General features: G+C 35.1%; 3 protein-coding genes and 1 long non-coding RNA gene across 4 annotated transcripts; 3 read left to right on the plus strand and 1 right to left on the minus strand.

The window, feature by feature from the left end:
* The first annotated feature begins 2863 nt into the window (after positions 1 to 2863).
* LOC100259264 (pentatricopeptide repeat-containing protein At1g18485) lies at positions 2864 to 6131 on the plus strand. The gene has a single exon (XM_002268404.4). The coding sequence runs from the start codon at positions 2871 to 2873 to the stop codon at positions 5889 to 5891; it is 3021 nt and encodes a 1006-aa protein (XP_002268440.2). The 5' UTR covers positions 2864 to 2870; the 3' UTR covers positions 5892 to 6131.
* Positions 5898 to 14095, plus strand: LOC100257792 (uncharacterized). Its single transcript, XM_002273474.4, has 6 exons — positions 5898 to 6026; positions 8022 to 8141; positions 8246 to 8361; positions 8889 to 8992; positions 13720 to 13774; positions 13857 to 14095. Exons 1-6 carry the CDS (start codon positions 5898 to 5900, stop codon positions 13987 to 13989), a joined length of 657 nt encoding a protein of 218 aa, XP_002273510.2. The 3' UTR covers positions 13990 to 14095.
* LOC132252761 (uncharacterized) lies at positions 8368 to 8798 on the plus strand. The gene is made up of 2 exons (XR_009464539.1): positions 8368 to 8501; positions 8602 to 8798. It is a non-coding gene; the product is annotated as an uncharacterized LOC132252761 (long non-coding RNA).
* A 1302-nt stretch (positions 14096 to 15397) lies between the features above and the next one.
* LOC104882415 (basic leucine zipper 43) lies at positions 15398 to 15865 on the minus strand. The gene has a single exon (XM_010665580.1). It carries the CDS (start codon positions 15863 to 15865, stop codon positions 15398 to 15400), a length of 468 nt encoding a protein of 155 aa, XP_010663882.1.
* Positions 15866 to 17020: the final 1155 nt, after the last annotated feature.

Consider the following 17020-nt stretch of genomic DNA (forward strand, 5'->3'; position numbering starts at 1 on the left):
CTTAATTAGTTTATAAAAAAATCTAAGAACTTTTCTCTTTATGATTTAGAATTTTTATAAAGATATTCTTATGAATTTTCCTTATTTTATAAAAAAATCTAATTATAATCACTTATAAGCTTCAGAATTATTTATATAATATTTTTTTTATAAAAAAAAAAGTATGGAGAGCATGCAAAGTAAAAGTTAAGAATTATTTTTTATCTGATCTCCTGTGAACAATAGTACTATAAGTTGATGGCTGTCGAAAGTGAGTTTTGACCCAAAATAGTACATTTAAAAAAAAATTCCAAGAACTAAACTTGTTTCCAAAATAATGTCCAATCTAATACGTCTATACCACATAAATTGTCATGTTATAAAACCGTAGTCATCAACCACGATTTTAACTTTAAGTTTAAAGTACTAGTTGATGACTACGGTTTTAACTTCTTTTAAAAATGGTCAAAGTCGTAGTCACCAACTGTAACTTTAACTTTATAATAATACCAGTTACATATAATATATAAAAATTTACTAATTAATATAATAATTTATATTTTTTTCTAAATAGGCATTTATAATTTATTTATTTTAAATAAATATAATTTATTATATTTTATTTATATTTAATTTTAATTAACTAAATATTTTTATATTAAATATAATGCCAATTGTTTTAATAAAATTTAAAAAATATATTTTTATATCAAATTAAAAATATCAATTATTTAATTTCATATATTATTATTTTTTAAATAATGAAATAAGTTTATTTAAAGTCAAAATAATATAATATTTTTATTTAAAAAATTAAAGTTATATATAAATATATATAAAGTTAAAAGTCGCAATCGGAGACTATGGCTTTGACCATTTTTAAAAGAAGTCAAAACTGTAGTCACCAACTACGGCTTTAAACTTAAAGTTAAAACCGTGGTTGATGACTATAATTTCTAACCATTTTAAAAAAATAAAATCATAGTCACTAATTATGGTTTTATGACATGACAACTTATGTGAAAATCGTAGTCACTAACTATGGTTTTATGACATAACAACTTATGTGACACAGGTGCATTAAATTGGATATTATTTTGAAAGCAAGTTTAGTGTTTAGAATTTTTTTTTAAATGTTCTATTTTGGGTCAAACCTCGTCTAATGTTATATCCGACAAAAATTAGGTCATTAATTCCTGTGGTGAAAAGGGTTTATTTGGAAGCATCTACAGCTGCCATTTTCAAGAACTTTCCTGTCCTGGAAGGATCAGTTTGAAACCATCTACAGCCCCCATTTTTCAAGAGTACTTCCTTCACATGCACGTCTTTGTACTCATCTGGAAAGGAAAAAGATGGGAATCTAAATACGTAACTAGCAGGTTTCACCATGCACGCTCATTGTTGGCTAGGCGAGGAACGCATGGGCATGGCCTATCAAGGGCATCATATGGGCCCAATGTGATTTGTAGTGTAGGTTACGTCCAAAAGAGTAATTAACAGTATTGCATGTTGGGGTTGTTCTTGAATGCCGTTATTCTATGTTGTCATATTTAGGTAGGTGAGCCGCATCCACACTCAATTCCTTCTAGGAACTTGCAAATTTAGAAAATATCTTTTGGTCAAAGGAGGACATCTTAATTTCAATTTGCTCAATAAAGAAAGATAGGATCCAAGGAAGGGAATAAGAGAAAGGGGCTACTCATTTTTAAAATTGGGATCAACTTGGATTTAAGTTTTTCCACCTAAAAATAATTTGAATTAGTCCAAGAGGCATTCACGAAATGGCGTGATTTGACTTTATTTATTTATTTACCACTCTCAGTCTTAGGAGAAAAACACATGATTCAGAATAAAAAGAAAAAACACTATTGAAATAAATCTACACTTATTGAAGGTGAAGTTTGTAAATAGGACAATTCTTTCTATCATGTATCTCTGATTGATGCAGCCTCAAATACTTCAATTGTCGATTCTAGTATTGAGCAAAAGGTTATACCTATAGGTTCTGTATTTGAGGTCAATCTTACTCCACTAGTACCAATAGGCGGCATAGGGGAAGAAGCACTACACCTAGAAATCAACAACACGAAAACTTTGTTATAAATTACTCTTTTTCCTTATTGGGATCGGTACTAAGAAGAATGGTTAGGACAACAAACATCCATCTCGTTCGTACTTTGGATACCTATATAACCATCGAAGCCTGTTGAAATGAGGGTTAGGATCAAAATTTTAGTTAAACCCAACTAAATATTTTTTAAAATTTAATAATTTATATATATATATATATATATATATATATATATATATATATATATATATATATATATATATATATATAATATTACTCCTTTTATATGCTATATTAGTATTTTCAATGGAAAAAAATAGGTTATTTGTGTCATTATATATTTGTGTTATATTTATAAATTTATTTCACATTTTTCATCCTAAAAACAACCATAATAATCGAAAACAACTACAAAACCAATGTTTTAAAAACCAATTTTTATAAAACATTTAAATAATAAGATTTCTTTTAAAAATTTTATAATAATAAAATAGAAATAATATAATTTTTTTAAAACTATAAAATTATAAAATATAGTGATATATAACTTTTAATATATGTATATATATATATATATATATAGGTAAAATTAAACAACTTTCAATAAAACTCTTTATATTTAAATATTATATATATTTTATTTTTAAAAATGCATTTATATATTTAATTTAATAATATTAAGGATGAAAAAATAAATTTGAAAAATTTTTAATTTTTTTTACATATATTTAAAATTGTTTATAATATATTTTTAATTTTAATAATATATAAATTATATATTTATCGTGCCTGGACTACTGGTTAAGTTAACCGGTGTTGAATGATCCATCTGGTGCTGAAAACATCCAGTGGGGATCCTCGGCAACAGTTGAACATGGCTGCGGTGGTGCCAGCACCGCCACTCTCATGGCGCAGTCACCACAGCCGCACTACCGTCTTCTACAGAATCACCCGCAAATCAAAGAACAAGTATTCTCTCCATTCAATCTTCACCCCAATAGCATCTCTTTCTCTCTCTGCTCAAACCCGCCAAACGAAGTCTCTCTCTTTCGCCAACTCTTCAACAAACCGTCAATTCTCTTCATTACATGAGATTAAGAAGCTCTGCGAATCTGGAAACCTCAAGGAAGCTTTGGATTTTCTTCAAAGAGAGTCAGACGATGTCGTTTTGGATTCCGCCCAGAGATCAGAGGCTATGGGTGTTCTTTTACAGGCCTGTGGACAACGGAAAGACATTGAGGTTGGCCGGAGACTCCATGAGATGGTTTCTGCGTCGACCCAGTTCTGTAATGATTTTGTTCTCAACACCCGAATCATTACAATGTACTCAATGTGTGGGTCTCCTTCGGATTCTCGTATGGTTTTTGATAAATTGCGGAGGAAGAACTTGTTTCAGTGGAATGCAATTGTTAGTGCGTACACCAGAAATGAACTTTTTGAAGATGCAATGTCTATCTTCTCTGAGTTGATTTCGGTGACTGAGCATAAACCCGATAATTTTACATTGCCATGCGTGATTAAGGCTTGTGCTGGGCTTTTGGATTTGGGATTGGGACAAATAATTCATGGAATGGCAACGAAGATGGATTTGGTTTCTGATGTGTTTGTGGGCAATGCTTTGATTGCAATGTATGGGAAATGTGGACTTGTCGAAGAAGCAGTTAAAGTGTTTGAACATATGCCTGAAAGAAACTTAGTTTCTTGGAATTCGATTATTTGTGGATTTTCAGAGAATGGATTTTTGCAAGAAAGTTTTAATGCGTTTAGAGAAATGTTGGTGGGTGAGGAAAGTTTTGTACCGGATGTTGCTACTCTTGTGACTGTACTACCAGTGTGTGCAGGGGAAGAGGATATTGAAAAGGGGATGGCAGTTCATGGTTTGGCTGTGAAATTGGGGTTGAATGAGGAACTAATGGTGAATAATTCATTGATTGACATGTATTCAAAATGTAGGTTCTTGTCTGAAGCTCAACTCTTATTTGACAAGAATGATAAGAAAAATATTGTTTCCTGGAATTCCATGATTGGTGGTTATGCTAGAGAAGAGGATGTGTGTCGAACCTTTTATCTTTTGCAGAAAATGCAAACTGAAGATGCCAAAATGAAAGCAGATGAGTTTACCATTTTGAATGTATTGCCAGTTTGTTTAGAGAGGTCAGAATTACAGAGCTTGAAGGAACTTCATGGTTATTCATGGAGACATGGGTTACAAAGCAATGAACTGGTGGCAAATGCTTTTATTGCAGCCTACACGAGGTGTGGGGCGTTATGTTCTTCTGAGCGTGTCTTTGATCTTATGGATACCAAGACAGTGAGTTCTTGGAATGCTCTACTTTGTGGCTATGCACAAAATTCAGATCCTAGAAAGGCTTTAGATTTGTACCTTCAAATGACAGACTCAGGGCTGGATCCTGACTGGTTTACCATTGGTAGCTTACTTTTAGCATGTTCCCGCATGAAATCCCTACACTATGGTGAAGAAATTCATGGATTTGCCCTAAGAAATGGGTTAGCAGTGGATCCATTTATTGGTATCTCACTACTATCACTTTATATTTGTTGTGGGAAACCCTTTGCTGCCCAAGTATTATTTGATGGGATGGAGCATAGAAGTCTAGTATCTTGGAATGTGATGATTGCAGGCTACTCACAGAATGGACTCCCTGATGAAGCCATAAATCTCTTCCGTCAAATGCTTTCTGATGGAATCCAACCTTATGAGATTGCAATAATGTGTGTGTGTGGCGCTTGTTCGCAGCTGTCAGCTTTGCGACTGGGGAAAGAACTCCATTGCTTTGCTTTAAAAGCCCACTTGACTGAAGACATATTTGTCAGTTCTTCAATCATAGATATGTATGCAAAAGGTGGATGCATAGGGCTTTCTCAAAGGATTTTTGACAGACTGAGGGAGAAAGATGTGGCATCATGGAATGTTATAATTGCAGGATATGGAATTCATGGTCGCGGAAAAGAGGCCTTAGAGCTATTTGAAAAAATGCTAAGATTGGGCCTCAAGCCTGATGATTTCACATTCACTGGTATCCTTATGGCATGTAGCCATGCTGGGCTGGTTGAAGATGGTCTAGAATATTTCAATCAGATGCTGAATTTGCATAACATAGAGCCAAAGTTAGAGCATTATACTTGTGTGGTGGATATGCTAGGTCGTGCTGGACGCATAGATGATGCTTTGAGGCTTATAGAAGAGATGCCTGGGGATCCTGATTCTAGAATTTGGAGTTCATTGCTCAGTTCCTGTAGAATTCATGGTAACTTGGGTTTGGGGGAGAAAGTCGCCAACAAGTTACTAGAACTGGAGCCAGAAAAACCTGAGAATTATGTGTTAATCTCAAATTTATTTGCTGGATCAGGCAAATGGGATGATGTGAGAAGAGTGAGGGGAAGGATGAAGGACATTGGCCTTCAAAAGGATGCTGGCTGTAGTTGGATTGAAGTTGGAGGGAAAGTTCATAACTTCCTCATTGGTGACGAAATGCTCCCAGAGTTGGAAGAGGTCCGAGAGACATGGAGAAGACTAGAGGTGAAGATAAGTAGCATTGGATATACACCAGATACAGGTTCAGTGCTGCATGACTTGGAAGAAGAGGATAAAATAGGGATACTACGGGGGCATAGTGAGAAGCTTGCAATTTCTTTTGGGCTGCTGAATACAGCTAAAGGTTTACCTGTTAGGGTGTACAAGAATCTTCGCATTTGTGGGGATTGTCACAATGCGGCCAAATTCATATCAAAGGTAGTCAACAGGGATATAGTTGTGAGAGATAACAAGCGCTTCCACCATTTCAGAGATGGGATTTGTTCCTGTGGAGACTATTGGTAGATGAAAATGAGGCAGATGAGTTCTTCTCATGTTTGGTGTTCAGAGGCAAAAGTTTCTAGGAGCACAGGAAAGGAGCTGCAGCTGCAAGATCAAAGTGTTTCAGCTGATTATCCTGCACTCCTACTTCCTAATCAGGTTCCTTCTCTTAACCAAGTTCTTCAACACATCTTTGTGTTAATACTAACACTTTGGCTTAAGCATAATCTTGGATTCTTATTGATTTGTTTGATTTGGCTTTTATGCAGAATATTTTAATTATTTTTTTACTATATGCTATCACTTTTAGTAAGATTAATAAGTTTTTAAATTTCAAATTTCAATGGTAATAATTAAGAGGAAAAGCAATTATCTTCTCTTATATTAGTATATTAAAGGTATATATATTTTTATTAATTGAACTTATAAAATTAATTTAGCCTATATTTGACATACATGATGAGAGGTCAGATTAGAAGATGATAGCATATTATTTTTCAAAAATGTGACATTTTTAGTTAATATTTTATTCTTTGATGAAATAAGGATGGGATTGGAAAGCATATGATGTAAATTATACAAATCATACTATATATTCACTTGTGTCTCAATTTAGTCTCTAATCTTTCTTTTTTTTTTCTTTTTCTTTTTTAAATTTTATAAGCAATGTCAATCCTAAAGATGTCTAAATGTCTAATAGACCTTCCACAAGGATTTTTTGTGGAGAGAGAGAGAGAGAGAGGCAGCAACAAATGTGTTTGGTTACCAATAAAATTGAGGAGAAGTCCATAAGAGAAATTGAAACTCATGTCAGTGTTCTAATCTTTTGGCTTTCCAAAAAATGGAGAAGACTTAGCCAAATGGCGGATTAGTTTTCTGATTTTGTCCCAAATAATTGAAAATTAGAGGTTCAAATTCTATATTTTCTATCTTTTCTTCGAATTTGAACATACTCTAAACTATATGACTCTAAAACAATGAATATTTCCTAAAAGCCACATAAGCATCTTACTTTTATTCATACTTCCTAAAATTAAATGAAAACTACAAAAATTAAAGTAAAATAATTTGATTTGTTAAGACCATGTTTGGTTTTGAAAAGTTCAAGGGAAAGAAGATTGAAAACAAAAGTAAAAGGAAATAAAACTAAAAAGAAATATAAAATAGATTTAAAATCAATAAATTATTTTCATATCCTAGTTTAAACTCATTTTATTTATTTAACTATTTTATACAAAAATTAATAATTTATAAACATATAAGTTTTTTATTAATTTTAATTATTTTTATTTTTTTAATATTTTTCAGAATAAAATTAAATATAAAAAAATTATTTTTCTTAATTATTTTTTTCTTTTATACTTTCTGGTAATCAAACGTAGCCTCAAAATGCATTATTTCTCAAGAAATATTTCATTTCGGATGAGATATATTTTAGCTACTTACATGAAATGCATTTGTAGCATAGGTAATTTGGGCAGGATGGTCTACCTAAGTGATGTTTGGAAGAGTTTGAATAAGTATTTTTTAATATTTGAGTTGGCTTATGTTTAGATTAGGCTTTGGCTAATGGTGTAGACAATAGGAGGTTAACGCATTTAATATTTTATAATATTTATAATTTATATATCAATATTAGGATTTATCCTTTTAAATAATTAAAAATTATATATATAAAATTTAATTATATTATGTATTATTTTATTTTTTAGAAAAATAAAATAGATTTCATTTGTTAGTATCTCATAACGGTATGTTATTTAATATTTTATATAAAAGATAAAATTAAAAAGGTCTAGGTTCAACTATAGTTCAAAAAATTCATTTAATTTGAGCTCAACCTAAATTTTAAAATTTTAAATAAATAAATAAAGGGAATTGAGTATCTTGGAAAAGATATCAAATTAGGTTGAAATTTGGATTAAATATTTAATAGTTCGGATTGAGTTTGGGTTAAATGCAAATCCAATCCAACCCGATCAAGTTACACACTAATTTATAAAAATAAAGAAAGAAGTCAAAGAACTAAATATGGAAATCAGACGGTCGAAAATTTTCACCAGATGGACCCGACCTTTGTGGGCCCCTCCTAACCCTTGACCATAGTTTGACCAGGGCCCAAAGAACTGAAAACGGTCACTGCCCCCTTCTCAGTTTGCATTTGTAAATTCAATGGCTTCACCACCGCCCTCTCCTTCCTCGGTAGCCAATTCGCAGAACTCCACATCCAAGACGTCTCTCCTCCCTAAGGCGGAGCCCAAACCCGAGCCACAGGTCCTCATTCTCGTCAAATTTGTCCCTTTTTTCTTTATTGGGTTCTGTGTGTTGATCCGTTTTAGGGTTCTCTTTTTTTTTTTTTTTTCCTTTGACTTTGTAAGGTTGACGGTGCTGCGGGTAATGGAATGTTGGATTTTCTGGAGAAAAAGCCGGTGGTGGATAATGGGGGCTTGTCCGATGTTCTCGAGGTGAAGCCCAAGTTACAGGAGAGCTCTCGGTAAGTTCAATCTGAAGTGTTTCTTCTATATTTCTCTGCAATTGGGTGCCTTCTGATTCTCGAGAAAGGAAAGGGGAGGAAAAATGAGCATCTGAGAACCAAATTGAGTGGTGATTTGTGTTTGTATATTGGATTGACAGGTCGCAATTTTAACACTTTAATTGTTCCTCATGTGATGGTTTTTTCTGGGAACTTTTTTTTTATTATTTATTTTTAACTTAATTCTCTGTTTGGTTGCAGAGAAAGTGGGGAAAAAAATAAAGGAATGGAAAACCATTGGCCTAAATCCATGATTTAGAAGTTCAAATTCTGTAACTGTTCCATATATCCTAATTCCTGTGGCTTGAAAATCATATATTTTCCTTTTCTTTAGGAAAAAAAACAGGGATATATTATTGCTGAATACTCTTCATGTAATATTGGGTTATACCTTGAAATAGTTTGTACCGTTGGCTTCACAGTAGTTTGTACTGACCTCTAGATCTAAATCAGAGGCAAGATGACACCATGTTTCTCATTTCGGTTAGGGATATTGACAACCCAGAGACTATCAACAAGTTCAAAAAGTATGAAGCTGACTACATTCGATTGTTAATGGGCAAATACTTCTCAAAGAAGGATCCTTATGGAGGTAAACAATTTTTAGGAGCTTTATTTATCCAATAGAAAATATTAGGTGCCCAAGTCCAGCAATTATGGTTTGTATTATGCTACTATGCTTCCTTTAATATCTTTTAAAATAACTCTATTTATTGTGTAAGTATTTACATTACATTCTGAATATTTTCATAAAACTTGGTATATAACCTCTTTTTTCAGTGGAATGAGATGTTAGGAAATGGCTGTCTTTACTCTTTTGTGTATTCTCTATGTTAAGAATGCTTCTTTTTGCGGCCTGGATTTTCAAAATAATTTTTTTTTCCCCTTTTGTGTCTTCTCATTTAGCACTTACAGCATGTATCTAGTAAATTTCAACTTTATATGTTTTTTGTAGCAAACTATATGCTAATGTGCCCTATATCTGGGAAAACATTCAGCACTTCCACAGTGAACTTAGGAAAATATGCACCTTGGTTTATTCTCTCTATTATTTTCTTTGCTGTTTCTTATGTTGACACACACACACACATATATATATATAGACATTGAACTCTTATTTTTGCTCTATGTTAAGGATGCTCACATTAGGTGCCAGGATTTTCAAAATTGATATGTTTCGTTTGGATGTCTAGTCATTTATTATTAGTGCCATGTATCCTGGAGAACATTTTCAGCTGTTTATTGTTGTAGCAAATTATGTGCTGTTAACGTATTCTGCCATGGTTTGCTCCTTTCTGTAGATGCCCACAAACATTTACATCTCTTCTCTTATGTTTACAACAAAACTTTGCATAAAAATTCTAGTTAAGAGTATGTTCAGAGGTTTTATGCTTGGCGCACTGAGAAAATCTCCTTGGCTAGGGAAGCTGACCTAGGGAGAAAAAACTGTAACTTTTAAAGCTAGGTAGAATAAGTAAAATATGTTCTTTTTTTTTTTTTTTTTTTTTTTTGATAAGTAAACCAATGTGTATTAAAAAAGAGGCCAATAGCCACACAGCATACAGGAGATATACAAGGCAGCTATAGCCTCACAACAAAAAACAAAAGAGACCAAGAAGACCTCACCTCCCCTAAGTGGAAGCTAGCCACTCTAGAAAGCCTAAAAGGGAGAGAGAGTTATCTTCAATATCCAATCTAGCCCAACCCCACAAATTACAAACAAAAAAATTCTTTAGCTTCTGTATATGTAGCACACCCCCCTTAAAAGCTAATCTATTCCTCTCTTTCCAAACTGTCCAAAATATACATAACGGGATGGCCTTCCAAATCTTTTTCCTTTTTTTTTCCCACCAAATGACCTCTCCAGCTAAACAAGACCTCCTTTACAGATTCTGGAAAGACCCACTTAACACCTACAAGCCCAAGGACTAACTCCCAAAGGGCTCTAGCCACTATACAGTGAATAAGGACATGATTTACAGATTCTTCTGCACAACCACACAAAAAACAGCAATTAGGGAATTGCCATCCTCTTCTCTAAAGTCTGTCAAGCGTTAACACCTTCCCACACAAAGAAAGCGACTTTGGTAGGAACACTATCCACCCAAATGCTTTTTTCTGGAAAAACGGTGTCCATAGGATTGATTAAGCAGCTGTACGCTTCCTTTACTTTAAATTTACCGCTTTTTCCTCCCTTCCAAGAGACCGAATCTTCCTCCAAAGAAGGCCTAAGCCCTCTCAGCTTAAGGAGCAGATCTCCTACCATGCCCACCTCCCAGTCATTAAAATTCCTCAAAAATCTTAGATTCCAATCTCCTTGATCCGAACTCTGATCCCACATCTCCTCCACCGTAGCATTCCTATGAGCAGCCAAGGCAAAGAGGTGCGGGAAAGTTTGGGACAGCGCTGTACCCGCACACCACACATCAGTCCAGAATCTGATTTTAGTGGCCTTCCCCACCATAAACTCTATATTATCCCAGCACCAATCAGTCTCCTTCAAGATCTCCTTCCACACCCCTACACCAAACGCCCCATTAGGCTTTTTAGACTTCCATCCATCATCTTCTTGCCCAAACTTTGCCACAATCACCTGCTTCCAAAGATTCTCTCTTTCACAAGCAAACCTCCATATCCATTTACCAAGCAAAGCTCTGTTCAATAGGCCAAGCTTCCTCAAACCAAGCCCACCCCTCTCTTTGTCCCCACACACTATCTCCCATTTCACTAGGTGAATCTTCCTCTCCATATTTCCCCCTCCCCATAGGAAGTCTCTTTGCAATTTTTCTAGCCTTCTAACCACAATCTTCGGCATCCGGAAAAGAGACATTTGATAAATGGGTATGCTGGCCAAGGTGCTTTTAATAAGAGTGATTCTGCCACTTTTGGAGATAAATTGCCTTTTCCATAGCACAAGTCTTCTCCTTACTCTTTCTTCCACTCACGGTTCAAAATCTCGGTCGAGACCGGTACGACTCGGCCGAGTCGTATCCGCCTCGACCATGGCCGGTACCGGACCGATACCCGAGTTGGAGTAGAAATTGTGGAGAAGATCAGATGAGAGGATCAAAACCCACGAAAATGAAAAATACAGAGTTAGAACCCTGCATCTTGGAGTCGCGGCGAGGTTGAAGAAGCACGCCTGCTTGTTCGGATTGCCCAAGTTCCCGCCGGAGATGGAACTGAGCGACATGAGGAGCAGAGTCGCCGGACTTCGGCACCGCTGTTATCATCGACGGTCCTGATGGGTTTGCAGTCGGGACAAACTGTGTTATGGAACTTCTGCAAGGATTTGCCTCCGGTGATCATGTAGGCTGACATCCCACTTCTACAATCACCTGTTGAGGCACCATAATCCAGAGGGGCAGAGGCCAAGCTTTTCACCGAAGGCATGCTGTCCTAACTCACTCTCAAATCGCTTTCCAAAACCATTTCACGCCGGAGGGTTATGGGTATTTGGAGGATTTAGGTTTTAAATAATTTGTATTTATTTTTTAATTAGATTATGAGTATTTGATGGGATATGGATTTTAAATAATTTGATAAAAATTATAATGATAAAAAATAAATAATAAATATTAGACTTATATCAAATAAATATTTATATAAAAATTAAAATTAATGAATACATTTTATAAGAAAAATTATATTTATTTTTTTAAAGATGAATTATGGTTTTATTTTTTTAATAATTGAAAACATTTTTAAAAAAATTCAAAATATTTAATTTAAATAATTTTTTATTAAAAAAATTTACTTTTTATTATTTTCATCTTCAATAAGAAATATTTATCATCAAGTAATTAAATTAAAATATTTTTAAAGATTTTTAATATTATTATAAATCATCCCAAAAATATGCTTTTATTATAATTTGAATAATTTTAATATAATAGAAGTTTATTTTATTAATTTTTTTACTCTACTTATTTGTATTTTATTTTTTTAATAATTTTCATAATTTTTTAAAATTATTTTGAGCTCTTAAATTAAAATTTTTTACGTATCACCCGATACTGATCCGAGATACCGAGACCGATGTGCCTCAGGACCTCCCGAGTCAATGACCGATACCGCGACTTTTAACCCTGCTTCCACTCCATCCCACACCGAGGAGGCCTTGTTAGGAGCCCCTAAGGGTAGACCCAAATACTGGGACGACAAAGATCCCACCCTACATCCTATCTCCACTGCCAACTCCTCAATATCCTCCACCTCACCCACTGGGATGATTTCGCTTTTGCCCAGATTAATCTTTAGCCCCGAATCAGCTTCAAACCAAAAGAGGATCCAACTTAAATGACTTAGATGGTCCTTATTAGCCTCACAGAAAACAATTGTATCATCTGCAAAAAATAAATGAGAGATGTTCAAAGCAGTCCTTCCACCCTCCCGAATGTTACACCCTGACAGGAAACCCCCTTCAACAGCTCTCCTAATAAGAGCCCCCAACACTTCCATTCCCATTACGAAGAGGTAAGGAGATAGGGGATCTCCTTGACGAAGCCCCTTAGAACTCGGGAAAAAGCCAGCAGGAACCCCATTCACTAAGATTGAAAATTTTGCTGAAGATATGCAACTCCACATCCAACCCAGCCATTTTGGCCCAAATCCCATTTTTTGTAGAACCTTCATTAAGAACTGCCAATTCATGCTGTCATAAGCTTTCTCAATGTCCAATTTGCAAATGACCCCCTTCTCTTTTCTTTTCTGCCACAAGTCTATTGTCTCATTTGCAATTAGGGAGGCGTCAAGAATCCGTCTTCCCATCACAAAAGCATTTTGAGCAGGGGACACCACCTTCCCAATCACTTTTTTCAGCCTATTAGCTAGGACTTTAGCCAGTAATTTATACAACCTCCCCAAGAGACTAATAGGTCTAAAGTCCCCAATATCTTCCGCCCCACCTTTCTTAGGGATTAGGACCAAGAATGTATTATTTAGGCTCTTGAGGAAAGTGTTTTGCTCATGGAACTCCTTAAACATTGCCAAGATCTCCTCTTTAACAAAACCCCAACAACTTTGTATTTGTTTTAGCACTTATCTTACATAAGGAAAAGACTGTAAATTTGAGTTTTATTATGCCTTCTTATCTTACTTATCATTCTTGTGTTCACTGGCTAACAGTAGAACACAATGGATAACCCAATAACTACACGTCATTTGTTTACCACCTAAACTATTTAATAAACTTAATTCTATGATATAATATCATAAAAAATCTTAATAGATTTAATCCACCATGTTCTTTTTAATTTGATTTGTCAGTTGATATAATTTCTATTAGATTTTTTATTGAATTATTTTCCATTACTGCAGCCAACATATACAGTCAAAAATTGATGGTAGAAGATGAAACTATAAGGTCAAGCAGGTATGACGAAACTGAAGCATTTTCTGAACATGGCATTTCTTACACTATCATGGGTTAATCTGTGTTTGCACCTTTTCCCTAGGTTTCCCGCTACCCGATCATATGCAGACCCAGTCCAGGGTTTTGAAGATCAGAGCGGGAATGCTTCTCCTGCAGCTGAAACCCCCACTGGTATCTCAAATGGGAAACAGCAAGCACCAAAGAAGAGCGGCTGATGATGCATTTGCTCGCTTCTCTGAACCCTTGGTCAGTACCCTGTAAGAGTAAATGGATAATGTATACAAAACTTATTATGAAGAATGAACCACAACTTTTCATCTATGGTAAGGAATTCCTCTGCAGTTATGAGTGCATTTGTGTCAGCAAGCATCAGTCTTTCAGCCCTCATAAGAATACCCGTGGACGCAAAATGTTGACCAAATGACTCGATTTTTGTTTTAGCCTAAATAGAACATCAAGAATGGATTTACAGCATGGCGATGCCACCTTGCCACCACCTTTTTTCCATTTTTTGGTCATCCATGAAAATTCGTATTTAGTGAATGCGAGTTTAGAAAAGAATTGATATTGTAGTTCGCAAATGCAGATTTAGGGAAAGGTAAATTAAAGCCACCTAAATTAGCTAAGACCTCATTTACTAACTTCAGTTTTAGGCAAAAACAGCTTTAGTAGTGGTTTACTTACATCATTTGTATTAAAAGCAACTTCAATGCTTGATTCACCAGTGACTTCTGATATGAATTGGTGGGGGTAGTAAAGAGTAGTGATGCCTTGCACCTACTGCTGAATGATACATGAAATTGCATGTCTATGATATCCATCATTTTTCTTCTGAATTGCATTCTAACCATAAAACAAGGAAATGATCTTATGCTGTGGTGGGGTACCAGCATGGCTAATCTTATGCTAGGTCATGCACAAGTCATAGGAAAACTGCCAAAGCAAATCCTTTCTTTAACCTAAATTTCTAATACAAGTTGGGGTAATAAATTCAACTGGGCTGAACCAAGTTCAAGGTAGGCATGAACTTTACATAAAGCTGTATATGGACTTCACTTGGCCCTCTAATGGCTGCCCTTTTAAATTGTTGTTTGCTTCTTTGGGTAGGCTTTGTGTTATAAACTATTGCCTATAACCACTACCTTCACCACAATCAACTCCAGCAACCTCTTCAATAAACAGGGCCTCCTTTCTGTACCTGAATTTCACCATGCTCTCAACTTATCGAGCTACTGTTGTCATCACATTCACATAATTTGCTCTTGGAGCTATGCATAGTACTGATGCAACTGAGATCAGGTGATAATAGTTACTGTAAATATATATGAATGCAATAAACATATTGCTAATCATAAGGATATATTATAATCTCTCTTTTTTTTTTTTTCCTTTCAAGTTTGTAAATATCCTAACAAAGCTGCGATTTAAGGAACTGTTAAAAAGCTGTAATGGCATAGTTGAAGTTCTACCTGTTCTCTATCAAGTGAAGGCAAAAGCTAGTTACCCTGATACAAATATTTAGGTACAGACAATAGACTAGTAAATGATAAAAGAAAAAGATCATGGCTGTCTTGGCAGTGAAGCCATCCCATGGAACTGGTACTGATGGGTCGATGTAAAGCTTCAGTTAAAATTTGAACTGTGTTTTCTGTCTGCAATAACTTTTTGAAGGAAAGATGCTTGTTGTTTGAGTTGGGCATTCTCTTGGAGCATCTTGTTGTTGCAGTCCAACAAATAGATGAGCTTTTCAGTGAGCTGATGATTCACAGCAAAGAGATGATTGACCTGAGACTGCAGCTCTTCAAGCTGCTTTTTCCTGCGCTGGCGCGATCTTCTAGCAGAGTCCCTGTTGGATTGCAGCCTCTTATGCCTCTTCTCATCCACAGCGTTCAGTTGGCACCCTTTCTTTGCATCAAAAGTTGAGTCATTACTGAGAGATGATACATTTGGGGAGAACTCATGCAACATCGGAAGATGAATCTGAGGGTTGCCCCAAAATGTATTCAAGTATAATGTGCTGAAATGGCTTGAATCCTGAACTGGTTGGACATGCGTTTGTGTGTGGAGTGCTTTGACTTCGTCTGTCTGCATGTTCAGTTGACATTCAGAAGGACAACCATGAAGATGATGAGACGAGTCTCCATGAGATTGGCTATGGAGTCTCTTTTCACTTGTCTGCATGCCTTAGATTTTTCAGATGTCCCAGAGAGAGAAATTAGGGAGTAAGAAACCATGAGGGAAGGGAGAATAGAGGGCTTTTATAAGTGAAGAGAAGTGACAACACCAACAACTACTACGACTCCATGAGCCGAAAGTCTCAAAAGAGTTGCTTAATCTGCAAGAATATTGTACACCTTTGGTGTATGCGTGTGAGATTGGTGTGCATTCATATGAATGAGCACAAGCAAAGCATTTATGGACGTTGGCCACTCATATTAATGCTCTGGAAATCACTATTCTGCATAGATAACACAGCTTGCTCTCACAGCATCTCATGTCTTCTCTCACTATTAATGAATGCCTGTAAAGGATCAAGTACCAAGCTCGCCACGATATAGGTATATTGGTGTATAGCAATGACGTTTTAAAGCCTGAGTTGGATCATTTAAATGATGGTCCTTAGAATAAATCAAGTATGATGCCGAATATCATAAAGGTTTGATCTAGTCTCATTGAACCCCTATTGAGTTCAACCATTTAAATGATGGCTCTCAAAACAAATCGTCAAATGTGATATCAAATATCATAAAGGTTTGGTCTATTTTCATTGAACACCAATTTATTTTCAAATGATAGTCATAGCCTGATCCAAGAAGGTATAGAATTCACTTTAGTTCCTCATTCTCTCATCTCATACGTATTTCAAAATTTGAGCACTAATACCTACCACATTTTGTTTTACCGACATAGTACACTTATATCTAATCTAAATCTAGACAAAGGCTTAATTTCTTGTCGTCTCATCTTATATATTAATTTGAAAATAGAAGGGGACTTGAATAAAAAATACATGTGGATGGAAGTGAAACTAGCTTAGACAAGTCCAAGGTCATGCTCAACTATAATTAAGAGGTTCATTATTGGGTAGAAACAACTTGATTTCAAAGTGAGGGTTGCTTTATGATGAACCTACCTCGTTAGCATCAAACCCAACTACTCGTCTATGTAAGTCAACCTAACATTAGGCCTCCAAATAAAAGCATTATACACAAATCCCTATCTTTTTCATAACAAGTAGGGACATTG

This window comes from Vitis vinifera, chromosome 17 (genome assembly GCF_030704535.1).
Source record: "Vitis vinifera cultivar Pinot Noir 40024 chromosome 17, ASM3070453v1".
In the NCBI taxonomy this organism is placed as follows: Eukaryota; Viridiplantae; Streptophyta; class Magnoliopsida; order Vitales; family Vitaceae; genus Vitis; species Vitis vinifera.

What these genes read in the sequence shown, in the direction of transcription:
- LOC100259264 (XM_002268404.4), top strand. Translation starts at nt 2,871, where the DNA reads ATGATCCATCTGGTGCTGAAAACATCCAGTGGGGATCCTCGGCAACAG.
- LOC100257792 (XM_002273474.4), top strand. Translation starts at nt 5,898, where the DNA reads ATGAGGCAGATGAGTTCTTCTCATGTTTGGTGTTCAGAGGCAAAAGTT. An exon ending in CACTCCTACTTCCTAATCAG is followed by an intron (nt 6,027 to 8,021) that starts GTTCCTTCTCTT and finishes CCCCCTTCTCAG; the next exon opens with TTTGCATTTGTAAATTCAAT. An exon ending in AGCCCAAACCCGAGCCACAG is followed by an intron (nt 8,142 to 8,245) that starts GTCCTCATTCTC and finishes TGACTTTGTAAG; the next exon opens with GTTGACGGTGCTGCGGGTAA.
- LOC104882415 (XM_010665580.1), bottom strand. Translation starts at nt 15,865, where the DNA reads ATGCAGACAGACGAAGTCAAAGCACTCCACACACAAACGCATGTCCAA.